The sequence below is a fragment of the Nyctibius grandis genome, chromosome 7, assembly GCF_013368605.1.
Source record: "Nyctibius grandis isolate bNycGra1 chromosome 7, bNycGra1.pri, whole genome shotgun sequence".
Taxonomy (NCBI): domain Eukaryota; kingdom Metazoa; phylum Chordata; class Aves; order Nyctibiiformes; family Nyctibiidae; genus Nyctibius; species Nyctibius grandis.
The window spans coordinates 4,932,584-4,951,570 of record NC_090664.1 but is presented as its reverse complement, the minus strand read 5'-3'; the positions used below and the strand labels follow the sequence as shown (position 1 = coordinate 4,951,570).

At 41.9% G+C, this 18,987-nt stretch overlaps 1 protein-coding gene across 2 annotated transcripts in view; it reads right to left on the bottom strand.

Moving 5' to 3' along the window:
• GLI3 (GLI family zinc finger 3) overlaps positions 1-17,393 on the bottom strand; it is a 197,175-nt gene extending 179,782 nt beyond the window's left edge. For both annotated transcript variants that reach the window (XM_068404739.1, XM_068404741.1), the window contains exon 1: positions 17,270-17,393. In XM_068404739.1, the coding sequence (XP_068260840.1) occupies positions 17,270-17,393 (124 nt within the window). The remainder of the gene's footprint in view (positions 1-17,269) is intronic.
• Between the last annotated feature and the right edge of the window lie 1,594 nt (positions 17,394-18,987).

The following is an 18,987-nucleotide window of genomic DNA, read 5'->3' as shown; positions in this document are numbered from 1 at the left end:
AAGAGGAGCAGACCCTACCAGTTAGAGACACAGCAAGGAATTAAGATAAGTGATTGTTCTACAAGCCCGTGAGGTGACCTGTGTCACCTCAGCTTAGTGACCACTGTCATTACCCAACCCACTTCCCAGCCTCCTCTTCACACTGCCCTCAACAGATCCTCTCTGCTGTAGGTCTCACTTATTCTGTCAGGAGAGCATCTCTCTTCGCTCTGCATGGGAGAACCTTCATGCTAAGTGTCTCTATGGATCATAAATTCCCTAACAGATTATTTTTTACTCTGAAATGTGCCATAAGATGTATTGTCCTTGTCACTCCAAGCCTCACAGGAGTCCTCAGAGCATTCCAGCCCTCAACAAGCACTATAAAATGCAAATAACTAGCATCATCAGCTTTAGTACTCAGTTGCAAGGGTTTATGGCCAAGCTGACAGCAATTTTTGACATAAAATTAGGCCCGTAGATAATGAAGCTAGATTGCTACCTACCGGTACAGACTTTTGAGACCATAACTTCATGGTTCTGCACAAAGGAACCCAAGCAGAAGGATGCAGTGGTAAACTGGAGGACATGTAGGTGCACCCAACATGTGCTCATTTGCAGGTTCCAGTGAGGAATTTGCATGTGCATTCGTAAGAAGAAGGGTCTGCCTCCATAAACAGATGTTTCCCAGTGCTACCACCACGATGAAGACATGAAGGTCCAGTCTGCAGTGCTTACAGATTCACAGCCATCTCATCTGCCCCAGTGGTGAATTTACAGTACTGGTCTCAGAAGTGTGAAACTCTCAGGCATCTCCTTCTGACATGAACAGCTATCTAACAGAGGTAAGGACAAGACCTCAAATCCCATCTTAACTGTAGCACAGCCAAAAGCTGAACATACATCTGCAGAGATAAAATACCAGCACATAAACAAGCTGTGATGGCTTGTTTCTTGAAACCCAACAAGAATGTGGTCTAATAAGAGAGTCACTTACACATCCTTAATTATGCTGGCTCCGCAACACGTTCAGCTATCATTTAGGCAATTACAAAAACTTGGCAATTGCAAAATAATTTATAACTCAACCATAACTGCTTATCATGACTAATGTATATTGCATGTTATTTCCAGATGATAGCAAAGCAGAGAGGGGTAGCACCCTAATCTGGCGAAGGTCCCTAATGACTGTCCTTTGTTAACCCAGAGAGGAGAGCGAGAGAGACAGACATCATCATCACCACCACCACCACTCATCTACCTCTGGCAGCCCAGAGCTAAAGGGAACATAGGGATACTCATCCTGATAGAACATGTTACAAAACAGTATTCCCCAGAGGATACAGGCAAGCTTATATAAGCAGCAGTGAAACTGGGCACCTTTCCAGCAAATTTCTCCAACTGTCTGTAGCCTCCCATTTCAAGGTAGCTGAAATGCTGAGCACTGAATAAAGTCATTCAATCCACATCCCATGCATTTTAATAAATAATGGGAAAGAACAGACACCTGTCACTGTTTGCTAATTTTTATTTCCTAAAACACTGACATGTAAAACATCCTCCTCCTTTCCCCTGCCTTCACGGTCCCTTTTAGTTTTAAGTCACTCGGAGGCATCTCCCACAGTGCAACAAAAATAAATATGTATTTATGAATAGAAGCCTTCTGGGTGTTTTTAAAAAACAAAAATTTTGTACTAGATATCATTTTTTTTAAAAAAAAAGTAAAACAAACAAAAAGTTTAACAAAAGCAGTGTAAACTCTTAAGTGGAATTTCCTTTTCCCCTTCCAGCTCCTTCCATCTCTCCCTTTCACCTCCATTCCTTGAAATAAACTGGGATCACTGGGATCACGTGGTAGTAGTCTGGGAAACAGATTTTCAGGGAGATCATTTCATACGTCTTTATGGCTTGTGTTTACTTTAGTTAACATCCACCTAACTTCAAGGACTCCTTACATTTTGAAGAAGAATTAACAGTTGCTAACTTCTGAACGCTCTCCCTTTCAATTACAGCTTGATAGTCTGAGAGATACACACTGCTGCCCTCTGCAACTCCTCCTGCAGAACCGAGGAAAAGCAATTTCACTGCTCTCTTTATTGCTAAAACAAAACATAAGGCTAACAAAATAAAGGATTTTCCTTAGATTACTCTAAATTTCTCATTGTTTAGGTACATTCCACGTTAAAATAAGTTAATAATTTAAACTGCAAGACAGGGGGCTTTCACAGCCAGACTGCCAAGGATTTGGTTTCCACAGCAGCCAAGATTCCTGGAAATCCAGAAGCATCTGTACAAGGTCATACTGCATATAGCCAGACCACGCCTGAGACCTGCAGACACAAGCGATGCCCGTCACATCCCTGCCGAGCACACGCTCCGGGCAACCCCACTTACACAGAGGTGTGGCCAGGATCACACAGAACCACAGAAAGGTAAGTCACTAAATCTGACTTATCTGGGGCTGCAAAAAGCCAGCAGTCAACGCTGTGCCCACGTCCTGCTCTGTTCCTGTGCTGGACTGAGGTTGTGCCTTCACTTCCCAAGGAAAGAGCCCACACATCTCACAGGGTAAGTGATGTAAATCCAACACAGCACGCCTGGCCAAACGCACACAGAAAAGCAGCAGCCTAAACTACGTTCAGACACTCAAACAAAAAACTCCTGTTGCTTTCCCTTCGTGTCTAACACTTATGTCCAAAGGTAACATTTTTCCCCATAATTAAAGAGTCTGAAATACTCTGAGTCTCTGAGATTCACTATTACGAAAATTCATGTTAATTTACTCTGTCTCGACTACTCTGTGCCTACATACAAGCCCCTATACCTCCCCGCCGTTAAAGTACTGGTCCCATGAACAACGACTTCTGCCTAACACTGCCAAAATACCGATTTTTGACAGGTTCTCAGTTCAGCTATGACAACTGAAAAATCCACCTGAAGTCTGTTTAAACGAGAGCACCATAGAGGAGCACAGAGATCACTCTTTCCTTCCTTCCTTCTCCTCCTTCCTTTTTCTTTGTCTTGCCTTTCTTCCTTTCATTCACTCTCTCTCTCCCCCCCTCTCTTGTAAATACCTGGTGAAATTTTTTATATCTTTGCTCAAGGTTCTTATCCACTTATAGATATAATTATTTTTTTTTTTTAAGACTAGGCTTATTTTTAGCATCTGTTTTGAGCCCTGAAGATAAATGCAAGAATAAATCACAGTCCCTTGAAATATTTTTATTACTTGAGATGTTTTGGTATCCTTCATACTGAGGTTATTTCTTAGAGAAAAAAATAATTTTGTGGTGCCAAAAGAAATGTACGCAAGGCTTTAATTCCGATTTAAGTTAGATGGCTGAAGAAAAAGGTCTTTGGGAATTTTAATAGCAAAACCAACCTACCTCCCCCTATCCTCTGAACAATCAAAAGAAAGTGTTCAAAGCTCAGAACAGGACATTGAAATTGTTTCCACTCTTACACATGCAACATTAACCTCTACCGTGTCAGCAAACAAAATGGTGTCTTGGAATGTCTTGGAACAGAAGGAAACTGCCAGAAGAAGATGCTGATGCACATCAAATTGAAAATATTAAATAAAACCTACCACAAATATTTTTCATTGACCAATACTTAGAAAACATGGCACTGACTTAGACTGGGATGAATGTTGGGAATGAAGTTGGGAGAAATCCCTTGAGGGATTCCAGATCCATGGTTTTTTTGCAGAGACACTGTGATCTTGTACCCATCCTGGTGTCTGAAAGATGCCAATGTCCATTCACTCTAACTCTTCAGCCAAAAGTCTCTGAAGGTAAGAAATAATTCATCAGATGCACATTCAGAAAAGGAGGCTTTAAATAATGTTCATATTAGAAACTTAGAAGTCTGGCATTTCTCTAAACAAAACTGTGTTGTTTTCAGTTTTGCTTTCCAGTGAGAGGTGTGATCCATTATGAAGGCACTGAAAACGCCTGTGAAAAAGTTTTATAGCAGTTTGTGACTGAGTATTTAAATATCAATTAAAATAAAAGGATTCCCATGCTGCTCCCATGGAAATCAATGGCAGTTGTGCCACTGGCTTCACGATAGAAGCAAAGTTTGTATCTTACCAAATCTCTGCAACCTAGAGTAGTTTAAACTATAAGGAGTCACTCTAGTTATTACAACTGCATGAGAACTAAGTCATAATTATTTTTTTCTTCTCTTCTGATCATGCAGAAGAGCCTTCAAACAGGGCATTTGCAAAACAAAGCACATTTTCAGGATTAGGTCCTGAGATAGCTTCATGAGAAGTCATCTCGGGTTTCAGAGATGAAGCTTATAATTCAGTGATCAAGGGTGCCAGCAGCCCAGACGTCCCACCAAAGGGAACCAACTAACAGACAATGGCTTGAGTGAGGAGACTGGAAAGCAACACGTAAGATTAAGTATTTAAAGCCCAGACTAGTTAAAGTTGCTAAAAATCCTTTCAGTATTTCAGTGAGTTGAGGACTGGGGCCTTAAATGAAATAAAGCTCAGTCTTAACACTAAAGAACAACATGAAATCATGACTATAAATGCATCTTACCACACACCTTTTACAGGGTTCATTTTGTCTCAGCCCTGCCTCACTGCGGATCCTGCAAGCCTGTTTCAAGCCCCAGCCCCAGGAAGGGCTGGATGTCCCCTGACATGCAGGGAGCAGGCAGCTCTGCCTCCTCGGGGCAGCCCCATGGACACCGATGGGTACGGACAGAGAGACACCACCCATACGCAGAAGCACCAGGCTTGGACCACAGGGGAGCTAAGCGGAACAGCTGAGGTGGGAGAGCAGACCAAGCCTCCCCTCTGACACCCACCCAGCAGCCACTACCCCCAGCCACCGGTCTCCTGGCTGGAGAAGCCGCGGCTCCCCAGGCACTTCCAATGGGAAAATCCATGGCGTTGAGAGGGAAACACGCCACGGGGTGCAGCCGCCTCCCGAGCCCGCTCCGCACGGCTACGCCTTGCGGTCAGCACCGAGATCAGCCTGGGGTTAAGGGCTCAATCATCACCAGTGCTGAGCACCCCAGGGAGCCTCCAACAACTCGCGGGGTCCAGCCTCCGCCCTCCTCCTGTCCAGCAGAAATACAAATTCGAAAATAAAAGCAGGAAGACAGTTTATGAGGAGCGTTTTATCTGAATTAAAGTTGGAGCGGGCTGTAGACTCCCACGGGACATCTAGGTTCACACACTTCAGATGAAACTGTAAATTGAATATTAAACACACATTTTTATCAAATCATATTTCTCCCAGAGAAGGCTGAGGACTGCCTGTTTATTTTTTTAATCTGATTCGCTATGTTTACAAGTGGTAGGAAAGCTGGTTGTATCAGCCACTCCATCTTTTTAGTTCTATGCGAATGACTTTGTTTTTCTAACACCGCTAAGAAAACTATAATACGAACAAAAAAAAAAATCTATAATCTGTGAAAAGGCTCTCTGAAATCCATCAACCAAGTTGTATCCATAATTGCTTCCCTGGCTTATCAAAAAAAGGCTCATTTGCATTATCTGTTATCTTTAGATACCCATCCTGGTCTATAAACAGAGTTATCAATCCCGTTCAGAGGCCAGTCCACAAATTGAAGTTTTCTATAGAGGGAATTAGCTATAAACAAGCCCGAGGCAATTTTCTTTGACAGCCAATGGTAAACCATAGGAAGTAACTTTAATAGTGATTTACAGTTCTTCTCTGGTTTCCATCCAACTTTTCCTTCTTGTGCTTCTGTTCCATCCAAAAAGGAATTTTTCAGATGTTCTAATTTCCCATTCAAGATGCAATCAATCCCAACTCTAGGTGTGTCTAATCCAATTTTTACGGTGTGTTCATGGGCCAGCACCAGAGAAAAAGAACTCTCTTTTTATTTTCTTTCAATTGCTTCTGCTGCAATCACAAGACTTGTCATCTCCTGGTGTGAAATGCACAACAGTAGAAGAGAGAGCAAAGAAGATTTGAGGGAGAGAGAGAGAAAGAAAAATGAGCCAATCTACCAAAAAGAAAGGGGAAAAGAGACACACGAAAATAACATTAACATTTTTGAATTATCCTACATACTGAAAGCTTCCATTTACCAGAATAATTAATTAACTCAAGATTTTTAAAGCCTGTGCAGAGTTTTTAAGTTCCTCATTTAAATCACAATATGCTGTTAGAAATGGGATATTTAGGACTGGGCTCCAGCTTCACACCACCCGTCTTCCTCATCTATACCACAGTGAAGTCAGACTCGAGTCCTGCACCACTTGCTCACACACACCACTCTTACGTACACGAGTAAACCCCACTGCCTGACCTCCCACATCACGCAGAGTCGGAGGACTGCTCCTCCCTTATGAATGAAACATCTTTTCCTTTTAACAGCTTAACATACATTCTGGCTAACTCTGAACTTCCAAGAGATGCACATTTAAAATATTTATTTTTCAATCTCTAATTAAAAAATATCTGTAAGCGGCTGACACGCACAGTGGATCTTAACGTGCACCACGGGCACAGCAAAGAAATAACAAGCAGGAGCATGGCTCCTCTCTGGGTAAACTACAGCAAATGAAGGCAAAGCAGCCAAAAACCCACTGACAGGAGAGTCCTGTGTGGATTTAAATCTGTGAGAGCAGCTGCAGAAGAACAGAGGAGAATTACACCCAATAGTTTAGCAATTAATAAATATCCCCTGTATCAACACAGACCAATAAAAATTGTTTCCTTTTACATTAAGGAAAAATAAATTTATAACTCAGACCATGAAGCCTGTACGCTCTCCTATTCCTTTTCTCTATAATGCATATACACGGGGGGGCATACATATATATATATATATATATATTTATGTGCACGGGTTATGTTTCCCCTGATTGAAAGCTCCCCTAATGGGTAGGCACTAATGGATTTGAAGTGATAAGGAAAAGGCGGACACGCAAAATGCTCCAGAACTTCTGTTCCTAATCAATCACCAGAGATCAGTGACATCATTCAAGCCTTTGATCAGAGCTCCCCTTTCAAGCTTAAAAAGGGGGATAGATTGACCCACACCAGCGGAGGGACCGCAGAAACACCTAGGATACAATTCACAGCGAAACAGGAGAAGGCACCGGCATCCCTCTTCAGAAAAACTATCCCTTCCCACCTTCCTCAAGGAACACAGCACGCATTCCAGAGCAACCAAGCACAAACAACAGATTTCTCTCTTTCCCCAATAATTAGAAAACAGCCAGGGAAACAACACATCACAAAAGCTTTTCAGGTTTTATTTTCGGAGCCTGCGCACGCATTTTATCCCGAGCAGGCAATTTATTATGTTTGTTTGCGGTTAAAAATCTTCTCAAGTCCATTAGTATGAAGAAAAAAAAAAAAAAGGAACTTAATTTTTCCAAAATGCCTGAGCAGCTTTAACAACTAAAGGCTGACGCTCGTTTTTAAAGAAGAAATAATTTTCAGGAAAACCAGCGTCACGGCAAGCGCTCACTACACCGAGCACCGGCCTTTGTCCACGTCGGGGCATTCAGAGAGTTCAGATCACTAATCCCACTTCAGCTAAAATTGAGCTCCATTGTTTCTCAGTTCATCTGAGTTTCCATGGCACTTACTAGGACTGAAGTGTTATTTACTTAGTGCGGTTTGTTAAAAACAAAAAACAATAACTAAATCTTAACGTGAGCATCAGGTTTGCTTTTTTTTTTCCCCCCTCCTTTTTACTTTCAATGAGCTCGAGATGCAGTCAGCATTTTACAGCCTCAGACACTTCTTCCGTCTAAAAATCTTCAAGAAAAGCAAAGTTGAAAATAGACCTGAAAAACGTTCATTGTTTTGGCTCGGTTTTCCCCCATCTGTATTTTTAAAAAAATCTAATTGAGCTTCCTGAACAGCAGCAAAAATGTAGTTTATTATCTCCCTCATCAGGTGATCAATGATTTCATTAATAAGACAGATAACAAAACTGTCATATCATCGACACAGTTATGAAAGATGATCCTGGCTTCTTGCTCCATTTTCCAAGGTCTGGGATTCTCTGTGGCAGCTCTGAGTCCATTCAATATTTTCCACAGACAGAGAAAAGTGAAAATCCATTTTGAAACCAATTTCAATTAGGATCCAGAAGCTGTTATCACAGGTGTCGCAGAATGGGCCCGTAAGTGGAAATGTCGCCTATCCATTCTGAAATGAAACCTTATCAGGGGCTACGAAGATGGCTGAGGACAGCCTATCTGTAAATTACTTTTCGTCCTGTGTTAACTCAACCCTAGTTCTGTCATATGGAATTCTTTCCAGCCCCTCGTAATAATCTAATGACTAACTAGGCGCTGCACCAAAACGGCTTTTATTCTGCTCGGGCTTCCCCCGACGAACGGGGCTGCGAATGCAAATACCCGGAGGCGGCCAGGCGAGCCGGCGTATTTAGTAATATCATTTAAAGCTCTCATAGTTTATTACGGGGAAGTAACGGGCTTGCATTCTGAAGCCTGTCTCCACCCACTGCATTCCTGGTGATTTTTCAATTGCAAACTCCAAGGCCCAGTTATTTCATTAATTCAGCACCCAAGTAGTGAGGCTTTTCTCTCACATCTTTCAGTCTCCTTTTAGCAAATTATCCCATGACGGAGGATTTATTCAGTCAAAGACCTCGGACTTTGAGAGGCAACAAAAGAATCAAGAGACTTTCTGGTCCACCTGCCTGGCGAATGATGAGGCAGGGTAAAGCCTCCCCTAGAGAAACCAATCAAACCATTGTGCGGCACAGTCAGACCTTTTCAACTGTCAAGCCAGGAGAGCAGGAAAAGAGATGAAAGAACTCAGGATGAAGCTACCATTTACAGAACCATGTGGGAATGGTCTCTGCAGATTTAATAATTGGGATGGAACTCAACTTTCTGAAAACTAAAAGAAAGAACACACAAAAAAAAAAAAGGGAAAAGAAAAGCAAGAGAAGAGAAAGGAGAGAAAGAAGGAAAGACAAGAGAGAGACCAGGAGGGGAAAACACTACTGGTCAGGCCCAGAAGGAACTTTTCTACAAAATCCTCTGTTGTTATGTATGAACCCCTACGCTGGAAAAGAAAAGCAGAGCAAGCACATGGTGGGGACAGAGAGAGAGAGAGCGCGCACAGTTTGTAACACTAACTTAAGTTTCAGCCATTTATCATCTCCTCGTAGGAAAAACACCACCCGTACAAATCTATTCTATCAAACAAAACAAAAAAATCCCCTTCGTTTGGGATCTCTGGGTGTATTTTCAAGCTATCGCATGCGTGGGACTTGAGTTTTCACATTTCCACTTGGCTGCATGTGGAACATGCATGAGAAGTCGTACGGAATGAATGGAAACCAGGGTATTTTAAGAGGCTGACATGTGCAAAGAATGTGCACACACCGCGCCTGTGTAGCAAGACTCCAGCTGATGGCAGGCACGAGATTAGGAACTGCTTTTTGATAATCTTTTGCACAGTGCCTCTGCACACTCGGAATACATATTCCGAGTAGGTCCAGATCACATTTACAAGTAAATCAACGTTTTTCTGAATTGCCAGCTTTACGAACAAAAATAGAATCTGCAAATTAAATTGCGACCACTAGCAGTGGACATCAAAGGCAAAGACTTTTAATGGGAAATAAGGTATTAACACAGCAATACAATCCATCTCATTGCCTCTTAGTTGGGATGGCAAAAGAATGCATCTCCCTCCTCTCCCACCCTCAGCTTAAAATAATGAGATATGGCTTGGAAAGAACACAGAGAATGTAGTTTTAATACAGTACCTTCTTTACACAATCACATACCATACCCTAAGCACACTTCTTCCACTTACTGGCATATGTATTTGGTAACAATTTCTATGTAAGCAGAAGCTGAGGTTTTGTATTTTGGGGAAAAGGGAGAAAAAGGAGGCAGAAAAAGGAGGCAGAAAAAGGAGGCAGAAAAAGGAGGCAGAAAAAGGAGGCAGAAAAAGGAGGCAGAAAAAGGAGGCAGAAAAAGGAGGCAGAAAAAGGAGGCAGAAAAAGGAGGCAGAAACATACAGAGCAGGGATATAATCAAATGCAACACTGACGCCTGATTATTTCCTTTTAACTGGAGACAGATATGAAATAGAAGACAACTAGAAGAGAAAAGACGAATGCCATTTGAAAACCTGTTAAGTAATTTAATTACTTCAACTGCCTTAATTTACACAGCTCAAACCATAAAGCCAAATACTGTGCCTCCCGGAGGGGTTGCCTGGTTTTAAGTCAATTAGAAGGATTTTTTTAAATTCTTTTTATTTACTTTAAGAAGAAGATCTACTCCACATAGCTCCTTCACTTGCAGATTCCCAAGTCTGGACTCTTTTTGAGGACCCGGGATGCGAGAGTTTTCTGCCTTAATTTTTTTAGTGCCCTTCCAATCCTGCCCAGCCGCCTGGCACCCACGTGTTTGGTGACACCCGTTTCCAGCGGCTGGGAGGAAGGTGCCATCGTTTGGAGCAGCAGTGCTGCTGCCATACAGCCTCCCCGCTTTGGTGGCACGGGCTGGCACAGCACTGCAAGGTCATTAAGAGGCCCTTTCTCTTTTAGGGTATCATCTTCCCCAGAGACCAGCACTTAAAGGCAGTGAGTGAGCCCTTTTCTGGAAGGCTAACAATACCACTGAAGCTTCAGCTGCCAGCAGCCTTTTTCCTGCTAAAAATCAAACCCCTTGGTTGCTTCCCCCTCCCCAGTACCATGGGCTGTAATGCCTGATTTTTTTGAGGTCTGACTGATACTGGACTCCTGCAAAGCACAAGCTATAGAGCATGGTACCGTTGCCACACTGCAGAGACCCATTTTAAACCTTTTTATTATTATCACTTCTTACTCTACTTCAAAACCCAGGTACAATGGCAACATGGTTCCTTGGGTGTTTTGAGGGTTATTTGTTTTTCAGGAAAAAAAACTCCCCAGTGTGTAATTCCCTAAATTTAACCTCCACCTTGTCCAGGTGGCAAGCTTCTGCTGCTAACTAATGTTTTCTCCCAATTCCACCTTGTGTTATCCAGCAGGATGTTAAGTCATTACTTACTGATTACAGTGATTGCAGGGATAAGCCACTCAATCATCTCTTTCTGGAACTTGCAAAGGGATACAGGAGGATTGACATTTAATATCCCTTATGCTATTAACCACTGCAGGGAGGGGAGAGAAGGGGGGAAAAAAGGAGGGAAATCTCGGCAGAATTAATGAAGCAATACTGGATTGCACTTGCAGATCACCGGGTTTAGAGCAGGGTAAGAGTAGGGCTGGCTTGCTGAGGAACAACGCTAGAAAACAGTATCAGGCAGAATGAGTTATTACAGCCTACAATAAATGCTAACTCGATGACAGAAATTTTATTAGTAAGCATAAAGGACCACGGGTGCATTACTCAGAATGAACATGTATTTAATCAGCTACTCACATCAGATTACAATATACCAAGACATGCAGTCCCCGCTTAATTACAACCTCCAATGCTTTTGCTGCCAACACTTCCAAGCATCCGGAGAGCTCATCCTCCCCAAGGACAGGTACCTTCCTTCAGCTTATTCTCTTAGGACCTGGCCAAAATTATTAGAACAGAAGGGTACACAAAATCTTACAAGTTCAGGTCTTTGCCCTTTCTGCACTACCCCTTGTGACCATTCTACGCTTACTCTTCATGCTGCTGTATGCCACCATGACAGATAGGAATTATAATATTTGTCTTGCTGAAAAACAGAACATTGAAAAATCTATCCATTGAAGATTGTCACTTCTGATATCTAATACTACAGGATGTTGTTTCCTCCTCGACCTCAAAATGAGAAGTGAAGAGGGCCCTTCCATCCCCTCTGATTTCAGGAGAGGAGGACGGCACCTCCTGATCACTTTGCAGAATCAGGTCTCATATAATCAGCTCGGGACTCAATTTGTAGGCCACTAAAATGGTACACGCAATGTTCTGGATACCTAACAACCTCTTTTGAACCCTGACCTCTCAACGGGACCCTGAGCACAACGAGGGGGCCAAGAATGGCTATTATGATTAACACCTATTTTATGGTGAACTTGAAAGCAACCAGCAGGACAAGGAACCAACTGAAAGTTTAAACAGGAAATGTGATTCTTATGGGGTTGCAGACTGCTGAACACTTCCCTCATTCAATCCTGAAAGAACTACTAGGAGGGGGAAAAAAAAAAAGAGACCTAGATGAATCTGGCTCTTCCTCTGAAAGAATCAAAGTGGACGAATGAACTTCCTCTCATTTATTCATCTATCAAGCTTGGTTTTAAGTTACATCATCATTAAGATAACAATTTCTGCTTTCTATCACTTTAAAGTATATTCTCAATAACTATCTGATTCTGATAAAGGTAGTCAAGTCCACAACCTACATACGTTTATAATTAGCTTTTTTTTTTTTTTAAGGTAGAGTAATAGGTTAATAAGAAATATCAGATTACACTGAAACGAGCTCATGGGTCAAAAACTAGACAAAACACATCAAACTGAAAATAAGTGCTTGCCTGTCAGACACTGAAGGAGTCCCTATACAATAACTGCATTGTTGTAATGCCACGTTAAAAACATCAGTTTAGAGCCAAGACGTGCAAAAGAGGAAAGCATTTTAGTCACCGACAAAACTCACAAGCCAAACAGTAAATAAATCAGCGCTGAACACACTATTATCACCTCCTAATGTTCTCCGAGCAATGCCACAAAGTGCAAGTTTGCCTTGTAAAAGTATCAATTCACCCTACACAGAAATTCCCTGTACTTTTTAGAAAATAAAGCAAAAAATTAATTATATCCATACTACAGATTTAGTGGAAAAAAAAAACAAACTGCACATAGCTGAGGGCTGTGTTAGGTTAGCGTGAGGTTTTTTGGTCAACGCCTCTTAGGAAGTGCTCTAACAATAAATCTGATTCACCTACAAAGCAGATCATAGAGTCGAAGCAGCCAGCTTGGCAAAGCATTAAAGCCACTGCCTAATTGTAAGCACGCAAATACCCACGCCTGGGCCAACGGAGCTGCTCCTCTGCCTAAAGCAAGGCGCTCGCTTGAGTACTTGCTGGACTCGCCAGCAGAGCAGCACGGAGGAGTAGCCGAGAACACGGCTCCGTCTTGGCATTCATCATGCTTCAGCAAGGCAGGTCACCGTGCAGACTCCTGCGACGTTTACAGCGTTCACTTGAAGATTTCTTTTTAATCCTGGGATTACTTGAAATTACAGAGGGTGCTGTATTATCCAGCGGAGGTCTAGCAAGGCAGGTTTCATGACCTGCAATACCAGGCAAAGGCTCTCCAAGGGGAGCACAGAACTAATTTTAACGAGTTTATCAATGGATACCTCTCTTCAGAAAGCCTTTCTTTGCACAATTTGATAGAAACCTGTGTGTGCATGCAGCAGCCTTCAGGATGATGACCTAAATCTGACATGGTAGAGAACAGGGTCTTACTGCTTTGTCTCCAGAAAAGTGGCAGGGATGCACATATGAGAAGACAAGGCCTGACAACATAGCACCGTGGTAACAAGGTGGTCCAGGACACTGGCCTCATTACTCCAATGTAATATCAGTGACATGGTCCTGACGTAAAAACTGTATTTATTTGCTGCTGTTATTACTTTGTCAAAGCAGGTCAATCTGAGGCTATCAAATCACACCATACACAGAAGTAAGCTTACTTTATGCCCTAGCACAAACTTTTTATTCATACAGCCTTTTGTGAATTAACATCTCCGTGAGCAGTTTCCTTTAGCAGTTTCCCCCCCTTGGATATTAGCCTAGCAGTAAATACAGCAGTCAAACAAAGAAGGAGTAAAAGAAACAATTTGCAAAGAAATGAATTCTAGCAAACTGTGTGCAGTTTGGTTGAGATACACCAAATGAAACACAAAGGAGAAAAAAAATCAAAAGCTTGCAAAAATGAATTCAAAACAAAGCAAGAGTGGTCCCAAATTACAAAGTCCCACTGGGGATGAAAGCGCACCAAAGATCTTTGTTAGTTATTAAAAAAATTTTTTTTTTTTACTTTTTTGATCACATGCCTTTTAAAAGAAGTTTTAATTTGCTCCAGCACTAAGACCTTCCCCACATGTTTCGGCCTGGAGCACATTTTAATGGCTTAGTTGTAAGTCCCTGAAATTAGGGGTTTATAATGGAAACGCTGGCAGGCCCTTATCTAACACAGTGCAAGCATCTTAGCAATACAGTCAGAGTTTGCAGCTAGGTAAGTGCAGCAGAAATCTTTTTTGTATTAAGCAATGATAGGAACTCAGCAGAAGTGGGTAACATGTAACCTACAGCCCATGCTTGCCCATTGTTTGAGTCTACGGTGCCACTGGTATCTTCCAAGGGGCACCCTCAAGTGTGAGCCTCAGAACTTGCATGGCGTAGTTAGGGTTAGCACACAAGCTGCCCTTCCAGGTCACCTTTCCCACTTTGTTTCCCTTGCACCTAGTTTTACACCAGGCTCTTCAATAAACAGTTTGCACATCATATGATTTAAAAGTTTTCCACGCTCAATATTCATTTTAACACAGACTCTGCTGCTGGCTGTGTTACTTGCTTTTGGGAGCTGTTGCAATAATGGTATTTTCTTTGTTTCTTCATCATCGTAAGCTTTGCGTAAAACCTGTAACTAACAGCTTTCAATTTATTTATGATCCAAGTTCTGACTCCTTCAGAAGACAGCAGAGCTACTGAGAAAATACTAGTTTCTACATCACACCTCAGACAGCTGTCACTCAAGTACATGTTACCCTGCAAAGTTTACTAATTAACGTGTTGTCCAGAACAATAGAAGCACTGATATTAGACATGCTTACGAGGTGACACTGGTATGACAGGTAGATGTTGCTCTGCAATGACAGCAGAGTCTTCTGACACAAAAAGCAAGGATCATTCTGTCTTTTCGTTATTTTTAAGTGTACCTTACCTTTTCTAATAGAGTATTCAAATGCAAATCACAACCATTTAACATTACCACAGCCCTTTGCAAAAAAAAAAAGGCACTGAATCAACAAAAGCTGCATGTTTTGTAGGAGTGGTATCTTACATCAACTGATCATGTTCCTGTAGTAATACTCATTCCAGCATTAAAGAACAAAAGATGCAAATGGGATGCAAGCTCCAGCTTTCATGCAAATTGGTCCTTGTAACCAAAATTCATTATCATGACAATCACATCTGCAAGAAGCAAAACTTTAAAACATTGCAACAGTAAAACTCATGTTTAAGTTCATACGGTTTTGGCATTTGTTTTGGTACATGCTCCATGGAGTCTCTCCACTAACAGGAAATTTTTCATATCCAGGAAGAAATGGAATTTTTTTTATCCCTTTGAAGCCCACCTGTATCTCTGGAAAGTCATTTGCTTGGTTATACATGAAGGTAGATCAGACACTCAAACCTTGGAGCTCCTGGTGACTTCCCCAAATACAAAGACTAACAAGACCAACCCTGACCCACTGAAAACAAAGGTAACTGTCAATACCTTAACCAAATGCAGCCTCAGGCCCCAGGATGTGTACTACATTAGCATCTCATTCCATTAATAGGAGACCATTCCAGTGACAAAAATTTCTAGTCATTCACTAGACTTAGGATCATTCCAGCTCTTGGGAGTTTGACGCCCCTGATATGCAGTAATACACCACCTAGATGAAGCAGGTGGTTAAGAACTAGTATTACTGTTAAAGCTGATAAGTAGAAGAGAGAAAATTATTTGACCACAGGGTAAATCAGTGTCAGAATTAGGCACAAACATCTTGAAGGCTTTATTTTTAGCCCTCTAAATCTAAATGTTTAACGATAACATTAAAGCTAGCCCAAACAGTCAGAGGTATGTGCCAATATCGAGTTTGAGTACAATCACTGACACATCAAAGAATACGTGTATGTGTTTAAGTGTGCATCTGTTTGAAAAGCTGGGCCAACGTGGAAAATCCTATTATTAAAAAAAAAAAATACAATGGGAAGCTCTTCAGCTAATGTGAACCACTGTAATTCTATTGACAGCAACGGATCTGTGCTCATTTACACCAGCTGAGGATCTAATTTCATATGCCTTAGAAAACTGATGCAACTTCTTCCGTAGCTGCTCAAGGGTTTCTAAACTCTCATGGGGATCAACTCCAACTAGTTGGTCAGCAGGTGCTGAGTTTGCTTTGAATCTGAAGTCCTGTCACACAGAAGAATACTGGAACACGTGTTATCTAATTTTTACTGACCCACAGAGATTCCCCTCTAGTATAGAGGGAATAGGCTGTAGGATTCATGTATTTTCTGCTTTAGTCTAGTGGGAGATAAATGTTTCTTTAAGAAAGCAGAAACCTTTCTTCAAGATATCAAAGTGAGAACCTGACCTGGACCACAAGCCCATATGAGTGAGCATGATGGAAGCAGAAAGGGTGAACAGAAAACGTTTTGCCAGGAATACACCCAGACTCCAAAATATGCAGAAAGACACCTTCTGGTTTTAGCCATTATTAGACTGATTTGCAAAAACCAACAGTTCACCTGCAGCTATCCAAAATCCACAGGTCTAAACACTGCCTACATCTTTTCCAGCGATTTTCTTTCCTAATGCAAAGGGGGTTTTGCATTAGTAGGGACCAATACACTCAGCCCTCTTACACTGAACAATGCAAGGGCCAGGGCTGGGATTACACACTCTCCCGAGAGGCAGAGAATATGTAAAATTGTCAAGTGCGGTAATCTCTGGGGGGAATTCAGCAAACTACTCCAGTTTTGCAAATCTGCAAGCTGTACGTTCCCAACTTTGAAATGAATTCACAGGAAGATACATTCTTAGCTTGATGTTTTGTCCCCGGCCATTAAAGAACTTTGGGGAGGTGGGGGGCAGCCCTTCGTGAGGAACAAGTTTATTTGTAAAAGAAGAAAAGAAAAAAAAAAACTTTTGCCATCAATTTTGACAGCGCTACTTCTGTCTCTTTTGTAATAACTGATTACCTAACTAGTGTAAGAGACTTCAATGGCCAAATGCAAAGCACTCACAAGCCCTGCCAGGCTAATCAAGACCATTTCCAAAACGCCAAAAACAGGAACTTCCTATAATAAATAACTTAGCACATTTACATCTCAAATTAGAACATCTGGAAGAAAAAGACTATGCCTGATGCCAAAACAGGCCTTAGTGTATCCTACCACTTTCCACCACCCCCCCTTGTTCATTTTCTTTAGCCTTTCCTTAAAACAAACACCGATCCAGGTGCAAACGCTCAATTCACAAGGAATGCAGCGAACATAAAATTACTGTAGGTTTGGCTGCTAGTAAATCCCTGCTGTTACTCACCATTGGAAGTTGTGCTGGAGGCAACAGCTTTCTCACTGACATCTGTTCGACTGGAGCATTTCACGATGGAATTCTCCACTTTTTTCTTCTCCGCCGTGGTAGAGCTATGGGACTGCGCCTCCATGATGACTTCTCATTACTTCAGCTCTCCTTGTACTAATACCTGAATGAAACAAGAGAGCCATAAACTTTAAATACTATGCGAAACCTCTCACACCTCTCACCTGGGGAAGAGCCTGCAGCACAACTGAATTAGCAGTCTACAGGCCATTTCTGGATGCCCATCAAATCATGTTTGCACGCATGAATGCCTGAGGAATTTAAGGAAACACTAACACCAAAAAAGTTTGCACCACAGATCACCATGCTGCTTGATGGGTAGGTCCATTTTTTTCAAACCTGTAGGGTTTTAATGGACCCAGGAGAAAAAAGCCAGTATTTTTCTCCTCTGTCCAGACCACTTTGGAACAACACAAAAGAAATCAAGACAGACCTTCATGTTGACTATAGAAGCCAAATATTTAATTTTCAACATTTATGCTATGTGAACACACTGCAGGAAGCATTATCCTGTCTATCTCTACACCTTGTCCTACTCGTGTAAACATCTCTCACTTTGTTTGTTCAGAAATCTAACTCAAACAAAAGTGCACTGGAGCAACACCCTGAAAACCACACGGAAAGGCAAATATTATTGCTAGTGGCAGATAATGAGATCACTTTCTTTTGCATGACAACGCTGAAAATTGAAAGCTCCGCAGAGGTGTGTGTCTGGTCATTCTGCCTTTCCTGGTTTTCCAGTGTCATCTCCAGTGATACATTCATTTTATACCCCACAGATCGCTTCTCCTTATCCTCAGAGCTTCGACATTCCTGACATAAACCCACGAAGCCCACAAGCTTCCTACAGGGTAACACTGCTCATGCAGCAGTGTATCCACGCCAGGCCCTGAGACTGCAGGGAGCTTGGGCCATGAAGAACACAAGCATCTCCAAGCCCTGGTCCACAGCTTAACTTGACGCATGCCAGTCTGTCCAAGTCAGCTTTACACAAATCATCAATATTCAGCACACACCACGCTTAGAACCGAAGTACCTGCGTACTGGGTAGTTTGAACACGAGCCTATGCAACAATAATAAAAAGTAATAATTAATAGAGTGTTTTCAGCTCTGAGCAGCACCACAGTCATTACCTAAAGGGGTCTGAAACGGAAGGAAGTCGCACTGTTCCAGAACAACATTTAAATGAATTAAAAAAACAAAGGCTTCAAAACAAGCCACAAAGTAAACTATAATGAAGTGTAATTACATTAGCAACCCGTTTCCCCAATTCTGACAGGCCAAAAAAAAAACAAAACCAAAAAAAAAAAAACCACCCACCCCAAAAAAAGGCTACAAAGCCAATTCATCACAAACACAGCTGTCTAGCAAACCTTCCCCTTCCCACCTCCCTAGTAGGAGTTCTTTTTAATAGCACAATAAAACACTCCAAAGACTCATTGTTATACAGTAGGGATCAAAGAAGAGCCCAATCACTAAATGAATCATTATTTAGCTAGGCAGCACAGCCAGAGAATTGGACTAGACAGCAGAGGCTCTCTGCCACTGACCTACTGGTCTAACCTTCGGCTAGGCGTTTTTCTTCCCTTGAGATCCTTTTTTGCTAAAAACAGGAATAGGAAAGCTCTGCCTGCCATGGCAGAGGACTTATAAGAGC